At 44.1% G+C, this 13424-nt stretch overlaps 1 protein-coding gene across 2 annotated transcripts in view; it reads right to left on the bottom strand.

Annotated features, from left to right (window-relative positions):
• The window catches only part of SLC22A23 (solute carrier family 22 member 23), a 116725-nt gene that overhangs the window by 80757 nt on the left and 22544 nt on the right, over positions 1–13424 (bottom strand). For both annotated transcript variants that reach the window (XM_086740273.1, XM_086740274.1), the window contains exon 3: positions 12336–12490. In XM_086740273.1, the coding sequence (XP_086596399.1) occupies positions 12336–12490 (155 nt within the window). The remainder of the gene's footprint in view (positions 1–12335; positions 12491–13424) is intronic.

Below are 13424 nucleotides of genomic sequence, written 5' to 3'. Positions count from 1 at the left end.
CCAAGTCCATGATCAAGATGTTTTACTCTGAATCACAGATTATTTGTTGTCATCAGCAGACCAGAGGCTTCTATTTGCTCACTAATTTGGACGTTGCTAAGAAAAGCCAGCCAGAAAAGTGGAAAACTCATAACCAAGACCTGATCATATTTGGTTCTCCAACTGAGCTTCAGAAGTTTTAAATAAATCCGAAGCTGGTATCCTCACTCGAAAGTTGGAGTAAATAAAGTTAAAGCCATTTAGATCTCTATAAATTATTTTGAAAAACCCTTTTCTCTACTGCCAGTTTATCCACTCTTCTCCAAGACAAGTCAGTGCCTAGAAGTGGTGGAAAGACTTCCATATGCTATACAAAGACAGCTATCTTGGGGGAAAGCTTAACCTGTCCAAGACACAAGTTTCTAAACATATTAGACCTGCTCTCTCTGCCAAGATGCAACTAAACACTGTCTAAACTTTAAAAAGCCTGCAAGAAAGAAGTTGTAAATCCCACATTCAAGAGTGACCCACACTGAATAAAGGCAAGCTTCCCGGTGACTTCTAACAGCCTAATCTGTTTCCACCAAGAGAATTTCCTGACCTAAGGTTGCCGCAATAAGCTTGCAAGAATCGATCCATCTGCCCTACAAGCGAGGCACAAGGGCTCTTAAATTGCATCTACAGCAGGGCACCACGGCAAGGTGAATTTGTATCGTGGCTCCTGCAGTCCCCTCCTCTCTCCTTGACTCTCCGTTCACCCGCTCCTGCTCTCCTCCTTCCTCAGCGCATGCTCATCCCTGAGATGCTGCCAGATTCTCCTGCAGAGAGCAGGGCAAAAGCTTTCAGCCAGTCCAAATTTTAATTGCTCCCAGCAATCAGGGCAGAAAAAGGATCTTTTTTTTTTTTGTATACACAGATAAATAAAAGGCCCTCTCCCGCTTTGGACAGGCAGGTGGGTTATTTCTCAAGGAAGTGGACGTCTGTGAGGGATTTCATCTGCACCGCACTGCTGCGAGCAGAGCCACACCACAGCTCTTGGCTTGCGACCAAACAGGACATGCATTGGTGGCCTCAAGTGGGGACAGAGACTATTGGCAAATAAATGTTTCCTAATCCAGACAGAAGTCATACGCAAAAGCTGTCCTGGCAGGAAAAGGCACAAGTATCCCCAGAGCAAGTCCCACTTGAAACTTCCAGCCAGGATCCCAGCAAAGTACAGCACGGAGACAGCAGAGCTACTCAGATTCACACAAGCTAGCATGACACACTGCCTGCTTTGTATGGCCGTGGTTTTGTTTCCAAAATAACTAGGATACAAAAATCTTTAATTGCTGCTATTATTCATTGGATAGAAGCAGATTTCTTCTTTTAGAAAAGTATCTGTCACCTTCTCTCTTACCAGCAGCAAGAGAGAAGAGGCAGCTGTGGTACATATTACGTATTCTATTTTCTTCATTTTGCCTCTTTGGGTCATGCATTGGCTATTCTTGTTCTCTGCTTTGCCTCATGTTACTGACCCCAGACCCATGTGAAGCACCTAGCCTCAGCCAAAGAAGAACATTAAGGCACAGTCAGGAAGGGAGGAAAGGCAGCTGCATGAATACCTAATTTTATCGAAATGCAACACTCAGTCAAGAAAGGTGATGTTTGTCTCCTGAAAAAGTCAAATCCATCAGATTTAAAGTTTACAAGATGCACATTGAACTTTACATATTTTCTTCCAGACTTAGCACAGGCACTAAAAAAAAAAAAAATAAGCAAGGATGGGACAACACTTCAGGCTGATTCACAACTCTGAACTCACACGACTTCTGAAAAGACTCACATGGGTAGAGTGAAGGTTCATATAATCAAAGCTTCTCCTGCCCAAATTCCAAAGCACTGGAGTGCAATAATTAGGTTTCCCTACTGTACAGATACAACAGAAGTAATTTTTTTCCAATAGATGACTAACACTGACAGCTTTATTTATTTAACTTTCAAAGCACATTCATTTTTAATGGATATATAATTCAAAAACTCTTAATTAATTCTCCTCAAGCTTCCTAGAAACACAGATTTGGTTTTGTGCCTTGAAAACCAAATCAGCCAAGTTCTAGACAAAACCTCCTTTTCGAAGTCAAAGCTATAAATGAAGCCAAAATGAGATTTTATTAGGAACGTTGGTTGCAATTTCACCACATAAGCTACTTCTACCATTATGCAATCTTTTAAAGTTGCTCGTTTTTCCTCCCTGCCTTCAATCCATTTTTGTTTGCTATAATAAAAAAATCCATTTCTTCCCTTATATTGCTTTTTGCCTGCCACATTATTGATTCTGCTTCCTGTATGGTTTTTGTTACTTTTCTTTCTTCTAACTTATCTTACAAAGCTGTAAGCTGAGTGCTCTATACCCAGGAGACAGCTACACTGCCTACCAGTACAGGACAGAAATCAGGGTGGAAGCAGCACTGGAACTGGAGAAGGCCCTTAAAGAGAAGCTGACAGAGCGGCACATCATTCCTTCTGGACAGTAGTTTCACATCAAGCAGAAAACTCTGGAGACTCGTTTATTTATTTATTTTAGACAAGGACCCCTGGGCCATGTGCTTAAATATCTATTGGGCCAAATGCTTCATGGAGAAAATGCCACCCTCATTCCTCTACAGAATTAGCCTCAAGTGTTTGGGTAACAGATGGTACATAAAGTAACGTACCTATGCCTTAGTGCCAGAGCACACAGGTCTTCAATAGTGCCAGAGCACACAGGTCTTCAAGTCTGCATTTTTAACAGAATTATTAATTGCAGCACATAGTGCTCCAGCAGAGCTTGCCCTCTTCCACCGCACCAAGGCACTTCCCACATCTCCAGCTGGCCAAGACATACAGACATTGTACTCCACTGCTGCTGCTTCTGACAGCAATTATTCTCCTTGGAGAATAAACAGCAGGAGAATTAAATGCATGTCCTTCACCTAATATATCGAATGTGAGGAGAAAAAGGAACTGATGGAGATGTATTTGTGCTTAAATGCCTGACTGTATGGGAGATGGCCGAGGCATCAGTGTACAAGCCAATAGGTTGCCCTACAAGAGGGTGAACTCTGCCACAGGAGTAGGACAGAAAGCTGGAAGGATAAGCCACAAGGATGGTTAGTCTGCCCTGAATTCCTCCAAACACAAGCCAGTTAGAGAGAGATGCTCGGGCATCCAGGAGCTGGGAAAATCATGCAGAGAGGCACAGGAATATGGATCCAGAATTTCTGGTGCAAATACTGGACCATGCTCCCTCCCACAGTTCAGCGCGGATACTGTTCATCAAGGGACAGCTACACATCCAAGCCAGAGACCTTTTTCAAACACTCTTTTTCTCTGTGACACTACCTGTTTTATTACCAAGTCTTTTCAACATGAAAGACTCCTTACGGAACGTATGGGTGGCTAAAGCAGACATACAGCTCATACATGCAAAACTGGAGTCCTGCTTGAGAGGATTTGCACATCATTTGTGAGACTTCAGTAAACTGATTTCTTCTCTTACAATTCATACCATAGCCAGAATTCAAAGAATGTGGGCAAACAAGTTTTCAAGTTACTAGCAAGCACTTATGCCTCAAATTATCTCTAAAAACTACGTAAGTGTATGTACAATTCATTTAAGAAGGGACCAGATGTTCTCAAAATACAAAAACATAGCTCATACTTCTAGGTCCATCAGTAATTGCAGCATATGACTTACAAACAAGTTCATCTGCAATGCAACATCGAGCAGTTTTCTTTAAAAAAGAAAAATGAGTGATATGAGGATTGGTACAGAATGTATGATTAAATTCTGTAGAGTGGTAACAAATAAAACGAAGATTTAAAACAAAAGTGAACTTTTTATTGTATCTGACTAAATGATATGCATTTGTAGAAATGCTGCAACGAGCGCTGCCTGCAAATTTCATGCTTTGAGTGAAATTTAATTAACTTGAACTAGTAAAAATCCCATGGGCTTATGTTATTTGTAAGCGAGAAAATAGGAGTCATGTCTGCGTGACTGGGGATGGAAATTTGGCTAGCCTTGTTAAATTACAGTTCCTCTTGAAAGGCACATAAATATTTATGTGAATTTGTGTGCTGACATTTGTTGCTGGACTTGAATACTCGAGTCACTACAGATAACTTCTAAATCCACCTTCCTCATGCACGTGGTTTTTCCTCTATGCACATCCTATTGCCACGACACTTTGGCTTGCATTTTCCGGACGAGCTAACCAGTAGGGACAGGCAGGAAAGGGAAGTAAAGCACTATTCATCCATAGGTGATTTATGAACCCATGCGTGCTTCCTTTTGCAGTGTGAAGTTAACACACGCACACAAGAGAAATGTGCGTATACCTGTGCCTCACTGGAAGAAGCTGCTGGAGAAAAAATTCAACCCTGTAATGCCGATTGCCTTAAGGGCAGCTCCTGAGCTCGCTGCTGCCCGTCTCATTTCCAAAACTAGCCCGTCCAGTTTTCAAGTTCTGCCGAGTATAAGAATGCAGCTGAGGAACAGGATAGCTAAAACTCAGTAAGCCAACAGACTTAGCAGAATAGGCTTTATATGTATGACTTCTCTCTGATGCTCTCTGCAACAAATTGTTTCCTGCTATGAAAAAGAAAAAAAAAAGAAAAAAAAAAATCACAACTGATAGAGTTTGCACATCCCAGTCTCTGAACGACCTGTATTCTCAGAGGAAAAAAAAAAAAAAAACAACCCAGCACATATCTCTCAGATCATGGAAGTATGGGATTAATCATAAACCCGTAACAGTATCAGACATACATCAGTGACACAATATTGCTGCACTATCAAACCCTCAACTGCAAAGTACATAACTGCAAAGTACATAACTTTTTCCCTGCTGGAATAAGCAGAGCAGCTGGGGCTCAGGGACTGGGTAGGTCATAGTGGGGAGGCTCTGCACTGGTGAGAAGGAGCAGACCCCACAGCCGCGGTGAAGTGCTCTACTCCAGCGGGGAGGACTCCCTGGCAGGACAACTGAGACCCGCTCTCAGGAGGGAGGCTGACAGGGGCACAGCAGCCCAAGGACCCTGCAAGACACAGACCACCCACATCCCGACAGTGACATCAGTCACTTTGGACAGGGCTCACACAGATGCACGCGCATGAGTTATGTGAAGCCTCTGCTATCAGCAAACCTCCATGAGGCTGAACGCTAGCTTGGGTCTACATGGCAAGGAAAAACCATTTAGCAGCTGTCTTAAAACAAGGGGGAAAAAAAAAAGAGCAGAGAGAAGAGACACTTTACAATTCACCCTTACAGTAAGGCTCTAACACCACTTTAGCTGAGTCAAGCAGCTGCAAGTGAAAGGCAACTTTCTGGACTTAACTACACACCCATCTTAAACATCCCCTTGTAGTGTGAAGCTGCTGTCGTATGAGCAGCTGAGAAAATGCAAAGGAATTTGGAAGGGGAAGAGAGAAGCCATCCCCATTTCCTTTCAGTGGCAGTGAGCTCTTAGCTGCACAACAGGGATGAGACCTGTGAGTCTATTTGCCACTCCTCAAATTAAAAAAAAAAAAACCAATAAATTTCCCTTAAAGTGTCATTACAACCCTGAACAGTTATAGTTACAAGTATTTGCATGACAGAAGGTAAGATTTCACATACTGAGCACACCCAAACTGCCGGAGCTAGTCTGGAACAATTAAAAAGACAGATGCTTTAAATGGTAAATGCAAGCTGTGTTTTGAGCTGAGGAAATTGCAAGTGTACTCTAATCTCATCTGATTGTCATCACCACAAGTATAACAACTGCAGTGTTGCATCTTAATTGCATTCCCAATTGACCAGTCATACAAGCAGTACCTCAAATAAAATTAATTCCTTGGGCTTTTTGTCTCATTGACAAGACATAAGATTTTCAGCAACTGAAATGGAAAAATTGATTAAAATTAGATCCTGCTGCAATTTCTGCATTAACTAAACATCTTCAAACCTCCCAAGGAGCTTTAGAAAGATCCTTCTTTTATTCCCCTTTAGCATACTTTAAAATCCTGTATAAATTCACTTCAAACAGACTGTCTCCAATGCTACAGGTTCGGGACAATGTTCGCAGTGCTCCAAGGGCACCTCTGCTCCAGAACATGGTATTTAGGGTTTAAAAATAAGGATGACAGCCCGTGCCCTAACGGCAGAAACCCTGTGCCTAGAAGAGCTCACACCCATTCTGACCATCAGAAAAGGGAAGGAAATTCAGAGGAAGTAAGGAGGAGGTGGTGGCCAACAGATTATACGAGGAGTCATCATTTGATTGTACTGAAGGAATCAATGTAGAGAAGGAAGATTTATACTTAAAAGGAGAGTACTGTAATTCCAATAACCTTTTCCACTCTTGCATAAATTGAGCCCCCAGGCATTTGATAAAAGGCTTGTACAGTCTTGTCTTTTTTTTTTTTTTTCTTTGAGCAGCTGTAGTGCTCCTACTTCATTCTGGGTTTTTTTTTGTTTTTTTGTTTTTTGTTTTTTTTTTTTTTTTAACAGCTCTCGCACAAAGCTAGTAAAAATACAGAGGTGCTGTTTCCAGAAACTCACATCCCATCTCAGTGTTAGAAGACCAGCCTGTGGCTGCTCCTTAAACAAAGATGTATCATTTAACAATTAATAGTCACTTTAGGGTGATCCAGACAGATTTTTTGTTCAGTCCATCCCTCTGTGATGGCTCCCACTAGATCTGCCTCCAGCAGCTCAGAGCAAGGGAAGGCTGGTTACATGAACAGAAGGCAGGTGGCTTACCAACCTGGATCTTATCAGAGACCCATCATCAGGGGAGAGAACTGCAAGTTACCACAGAGCTAAAGCACACATCAACGCACTGGAAAGCGGTCGGATGGTTTCCACGATCGTCCGATCTGGGAACGCATTGCAGAGTTGTTCATTGAGCCAGTTCAGATTATACAGAATAACTTCAGATCCTGCAGCTTCACCTGCCCTGCCTAGCCGAGGACATGCTTGCTACTGAAGAGTCGGGAGAGGAAAATGGAAAATAAATCAAGCAATTATATTGTTTAGACCACTCAAACTCCAAGGGATGTAGGAATTATAAGCTTGGGATGCTCCAGGATCTGAGCCTATACACTTCTGGGAAGAAGGGGAAGAGCGGGAGAAAAAAAAAAAGGAAGCCGTGGGGAGAAGGGGAAGAGAGAAAAATCTCACCCTTTTTATTGACACCTGACTGGAAGCAAAATCATTTTATAAACCTGACATCAGCCCAACACCCAGAGGCGTCCATGCTTCATTTTAGCACTTGCTCATCCTTCATCCTGGAGCAAGCTTTCTAGCATGCCACTCTAGCTTTCCAGGATACGTGTTAAAAAACCCAGAAATCCTAAGCAGCCACATTTAGCCTCTCTCAGATCAGTGCCTGTGCAATTTACAGAAGTAGCAGGTTAGACTGATCTAACTATAAACGAAAAAGATACATCACAGTGGGACATTTTAACCGGTCTGGAAGCCTTTGCCAAGCTTCTCCAGGTTTTTGAAACACAACCTATGATTTTCAACAGCTTTTCTACCTTTTTTTTTTTCTTCTCCTAACATGGCAGGAGAAAACAATGTGCCTACTCATCCTGCTACAATGCATCAGAGGGGCACCCCTGCTTCCTCACTGAGCAGCTGTTGTCTTCCTTTCAGCAAAGCTATTTCCAGAGCCTATTTCCTGGCTCATTCAAGTCTAGGCTTTCTAATTTTGCAGCGTAATCTGTAGCTCAGTCACCCATGAAACTGCTGAACAGCCTGCAATTGTGTGCAAATCCACGCCAGGGCTTGGGCTGTCTGAGTTCAGGTGTAGCCATTAGTGATGGCGCGCGGCACTTTAACAAGAGGCTCACGTTAAACCTGCCAGGAGCATTTGCCAAGAGCATTTGCTCTTCCCCACCCCTCCTCTCCCTTAAATAGTTTAATTAATATCATCCTAGCTTCGACTCCAGAAAGAGTCAAAAGCAGGGACACCAGGGAGGAGACAGATACAGCAGAGGAAGGGATCAGCTGGAACGGAACTCTTGCTTCTCTTTACCCATTTAACTGGCCCTGCACAGGACGGGGCCACGCTCCTGCTCTATCCCCCAGGCTCAGGCAGTGTGAGGGATGTGATGCTCAGCAGAAGATCTCCCAAAGGAACAGGAGGCGAGACCAGAAGGTGCACCCCACTGACAAGAGCACACTTGGTCTTCTCCAGAGGGCTTGTTGGGATAGGACATGAGGTAATAGTTTTAAAATAAAAGGAAGGCGATTCAGACTTGATACAAGGAAGAAATTTTTTACAATGAGGGTGGTGGAACACTGGAAGAGGTTGCCCAGAGAGGTGGTGGATGCCCCATCCCTGGAAACATTCAAGGCCAGGTTGGATGGGGCTCTGAGCAACCCGATCTGGTTGGAGATGTCCCTGCTTCTTGCAAGGGGGGTGGACTAGATGACCTTTAAAGGTCCCTTCCACTCCAAACCATTCTATGATTTAAGGTGGGTGACTTTCCCCTCAGAAGGCTGGGGCAGACGTTGGTGCCAGCATGGCTTGGGCAGCAGCATGTGAGAAGAGATGGGGAGAACGGGGAGGGGGAACTCGTGACCTCAGCCATGAGACCTCTTGCATCAGCTCATGCCATCTTGTGACAGCCAGCCCAAAGGAAGGGACCTGCACTGAGTCAGCCATAGCATCTGGACTTCTGCACAAGCACACAGGAAAAGGCTGCCCCAGGGTCACATCTGAGGCAATGCCCCAGTGAGACTAAAGTGACCGATAACTAACACCCTTCCCATCCTTCAGATAATCATATTTGCTTTCTCCCATGACTTCCACATTTGCCAAGTGTACTTTGAGCCACGTGAGTTGCAACCAGCAAGCAGAGCTATTTGCAGTAAGAGTGCCGTACCTTGCCTGCTGCAAGAGTCCACAGACACCAGCCGAGGCATTACTCGGGCACATGGGCACCTGCTCAGAGGCTCCCACACCTCTTCCCCTTGCTCTTGGCGAAAGCAAACTCCTCACAAGACTGGTCACAGTGCTTTCCACCCCAACTGGTGAACTCCAACCTCCTCATTTTTGGGTGGGCAGCAGGTCACAGTGCCGTGCACCCAACCATGCCAAGCCAGCTGGTGCAGGATGCCCATCCTCCCTCCCTAGACATGCATGCAGCAAACACCAGGACAAAAGACACTCAAAAAACCAGCTTTTCCTCAGCTTCATCTTAAACAACCTGTCCTTCTCCAGCCCTCCAGTCTACACTCTTTTCTACAATTAACCGCTGGGCAGGTCACACATCCCCTTCCAACTACTGCAGCCAGAGTTCTCCTTAGCATCCCTCCAACCATTTCTCTCTCCAGGAGATTTTGCCTCTGCTCCCAGGACCCTTCTCCAACAAAGGGCAGCCCATTTCTGCAGAAATCCGCTCAGCTGACATAGCAGGGGACCTAACCAGCGTAAAGCAGCAAAGAGCTTCAGCTCTGTGCTACTACCAAGCATAGCATATGGGGAGCCACTTTGTCGCCATGGGGAGAGCTTCCTGAGGACCTTGTGGGTGCCTCACCATGCAAGGTGTGTCCCAGCTGCTCAGGAGCACAGGAAGCCACTGAAGGTTGGGTACAGGGCAGGAAACCACTTCTGGAAGACAGCAAAAGCCCCAGCTTTATTTCTCTGCAGCAAGCACCATCACCTGCACCAAGCCCATCTCTCCCTGCAGGTTCACAAGAAATTTCACCTGAAACATCCTTTCCAACAAAACTACAGCAGCTGCAGGAAAACTTTTCAGTTTAAACAAATCAACATCCAAAAGTGGTTTCTTTAGACAAGTCCCAAGCAGCTCCAGCCAAGAGGCTGTAACGTGGAGGCCACAAGAAGCTCTCTATGACACTGAGGAAAGCCCGCAGAGGAGCACAGATGGCTGGGCACTGAGCAATGCCGTCCCACAGAAGGCAAGGCTTATCCCTGGGCCCACTGCATCTCAGGGCAGACAGGCAGGAGAACACCCTTAGGCTATTAAGAAGAGTGTGGTTTGAATGGTGAGGGCAGCTCAACCTTGGCAGCTCCGTGTTTTAAAGACAGCACTCTGGTGCTCTTCCCACTCCCAAAGCATCCAGCACTTATTTACAATTTCCCTTGGGCAGGCCATAAATCCAAGCACAACTAGCAAGCTCAACACGGTGTAAAAGGATCCCTGTGGCAGGCTCATTACCTTTGCAGGCTACGCAAGCCTGTACAGTTCTGCTTTTGCACAGCAGCTTCGCAAACTTCAGCTAACGACTGCATCTAGCAGATCAAACTTCTCACTTCCTATTGTTCTGCTCAGGGCAGCCAGCCGGGAATTTAGGGGCAGCAAACCACCAGAAGAAATCAAGGCCATTAAGAGAGAGGCAAGAGGTGCTATGAAATGGAAGATGACTCAACAAAGGAGTGCAATGGCAGGCCACAGAGTGTAGCAGAAAGGGAAAGATAGTAAATCTAAATTGAGAGGAAGCCTAACAGATCACAAGTACTAAAATCAAAACCAACAACAAAACAAACAGAAAATTCCTGTTCCTCCCATTCTCTGAAGACTGTAAGGATTAATCCTCTGCCATGACTCCATACCAAGATGACAATTTGTTGTTGTTTAAATGAAAACATTTAATACAGAAAAATCCACTCCCTTCACCTCCTTATTAACTAGGTGGTCAGAAGATTTACCAGGGATGCATATTCAGACTGCAGCTAATTTCACACACATCTCTTAACACTTACTAGCTCTACTCATGGTCTATCCAGGCAGCTGCCCATTTGCAATGGATACAGACATGCAGTGGCTATAGCAAACACTTGAATTATAGGGGGGAAATCAGTCTCAAATCCTTGCTCTGGATTAAGCAGAGCATGAACCAACCAGCATCTCCCATTTGCTGAAAGAAAAGCCTTGGCTGGCAAGCTACTGTCTGATCTAAGGTGACACAGGCACTCTCTTGCTCTGAAACTTTTACTTAGATGGTATTTCTCCACAAAAACCTGCAATGACTCTCTTTAAAGTAAAAACAAACAAACAACCAAAAAAACCCCACAAAACTCAAACACCAATCAAGAAAAACTAACATGCTGCATTGGGCTGTGAAAAAAAAACCCAACAAGCCTAATTTCCAGCTGAATATCATATTGGTAATGGCTGAAGACCTCTCCTATGAGAACCACACAGGTTAAGACACTTCCCAATAAATGTGATATTTTCAGTGGCAGTTTTGTTTTTTGGGGAAAAATTCTCAATAGAAATTATACAACCAAAGGCAAGAGAAGAAAAAAAATATGTATCTTGGGTGCCAATTCAGCCATAACAAAGTACAACCCAGAACAAACTTTTGTATAGTCAGGCTTCTTTCCCCTTGGTGCGCACCAAAATCAAAACAAATACTGTGGAACTTCATACTATGGAGCACTCCATGCAGGGTAAGGACATTGTGCTAACTCTTGATGGGTTAGACACCATCTACAATAGGGAGCAAATAAAAATTTATGAAGATCTGTACAGCAACTTCCAGGATATAGTTAGATAATACTGTTCCACAGTCATAATAAAAAGGAGGAAATTTTGCATTTTCCTTGGTTGGTGCAGTACTACCTGTTAATTACAAACAGCCAAGGAAGCACAAGCAGATGCAGGTCTCTGGAGCCTCTGTATCCAGGGGACACAGATTAGGCTAGTGGTATCACTCATGTACTCTCCAAAGGTAAGGCACGGGAAAGGGATTTTCAAGTGTTTTGGCTACAAGTTTACCAGTCACCCCAGGTATGAGCATGTAGACATTTCTTACAATCTTTCCCCCAACTTCCTCTCAGTTGTTTTTCTCCTCACATGAAACAGACAAAACTAACAAAAACCCCAAAACATTATTGATAAAAGGACTTCAGGCTCTTCTCAAGTGTTTTTGCTGTACTTTACAATCCTGAGGTAGGGACATGGGATCTCTTGCTGCAAGTAACAGAGGAATTTCTGAAAAAGTGCCAGAATACATACTGCTAGAGATAGCAGAAGTGGGGAGTGTCCTATTGAGCTCAATACTGCAAGGTGAAATCCACTCCCCTTACACATTATGGGCATGACACAGATGACTTCTAGGTTTAAATAACAACAAGCAAAACCAAAACACCTTATAACTCTTTCGAGAGCTCATTTAAACAGCTTCACAGACTGCTCTGTACAACCTAGAGATAGCTGCAAAATTCCTACCTCTTTACAAAAACTTAAGCTAAAGCTTTTTCAGTCCATATGATTCTGGTTTGATCTGTTTGGATGAAAGCTAGAAGCCAGAGAACAGGAAACCACATACTCAATAAAGACACATTTGGATGGGTGATGAAGGCATACTCACGCAGTGCGTACAAGGAGAGGACTATTCCAGCGAGGCAAAACCCCTCAAAAAACCTGAGTGTGCTGAACATGGTCACGTTCACTGAGAGTGCCACAGTCAGTCCAAATATCAAAATGAATATGACAGAGAAGAGTAATACAGGCCGTCGACCAAACCTAAAAAGAAAAAAGTAGGGAGAAGTGGTGTTAAAAGCCAGGATGGATACAATGCTAGACGGACATAACAGCTAACAAAGAGGGGAACAAGTCATGCATTCCGTTCCAAATATTACCGTCCGTTTTTAATGCTTGTTTCATTCTTCTCCTTTTTTTTTTGCTTCCGAAACCCCAGACTCCTCTGTCAGTTTTGCACTGACAAGTTCATTTCCGATGAGATTAAGCATGGACAGCACATGATGTATTACTACTTGGTTTAGACATCATTTTCAAGACACCAAAGGTGAATAAGGAAAGATCTAGGAACTACAGTAAGGCCATAAACAAATACCTTGTGGATTAAAAACAACTTCTCAAAGCTTTCAGTAGTAGCACAGTAGAGCATATGGTATTACGCGTTACATATAGCATGGTATATTATTATTTATCCACAGCATACAGCAACAGAGCTTACTGCAGAGCTCCCTTCTTCTCAACAGATATGCGCTTCTCAGCCATCTGCAGGAGGAGCAGGCTCAAAAAACGTTCTTTTCTTAGCCATGCTGTTGAGGGCAAGCCTAACAAACACAGACCAAGCACTAATCAGGGCTCACGCCACTTCCCTATGCCTTGGCAAACTGACAGTAACACTCGCAGGAGCACAGTGAACTTCCAAGTCCCTCCACCTTGCATCCCCACAGCGGCTGCTGAGATCCACAAAACCAGCCCGACCAGAGGACTAGGAAGAAACTGCTCCAAAAATTATTAGTGGCAATGCGGGCGTGAGGATTTGCAGTCCTCCTTTGCAGGCTTTGCAGCTGCAACTTGTAGTTGCATGTGTTGGTGCAGCGCCGATGAGGAGGAAGAGCTACGATGCCGCTGAACACGGGGGCATTTGCTGCAGAGTTTGGCTCTTTTATGTCAAAGGAATATGAGACTTCCACATCTCTTACTC

Source organism: Chlamydotis macqueenii, chromosome 2 (genome assembly GCF_036417535.1).
Source record: "Chlamydotis macqueenii isolate bChlMac1 chromosome 2, bChlMac1.mat, whole genome shotgun sequence".
Classification (NCBI taxonomy): domain Eukaryota; kingdom Metazoa; phylum Chordata; class Aves; order Otidiformes; family Otididae; genus Chlamydotis; species Chlamydotis macqueenii.
This window is presented reverse-complemented; position numbering and strand designations above follow the sequence as displayed.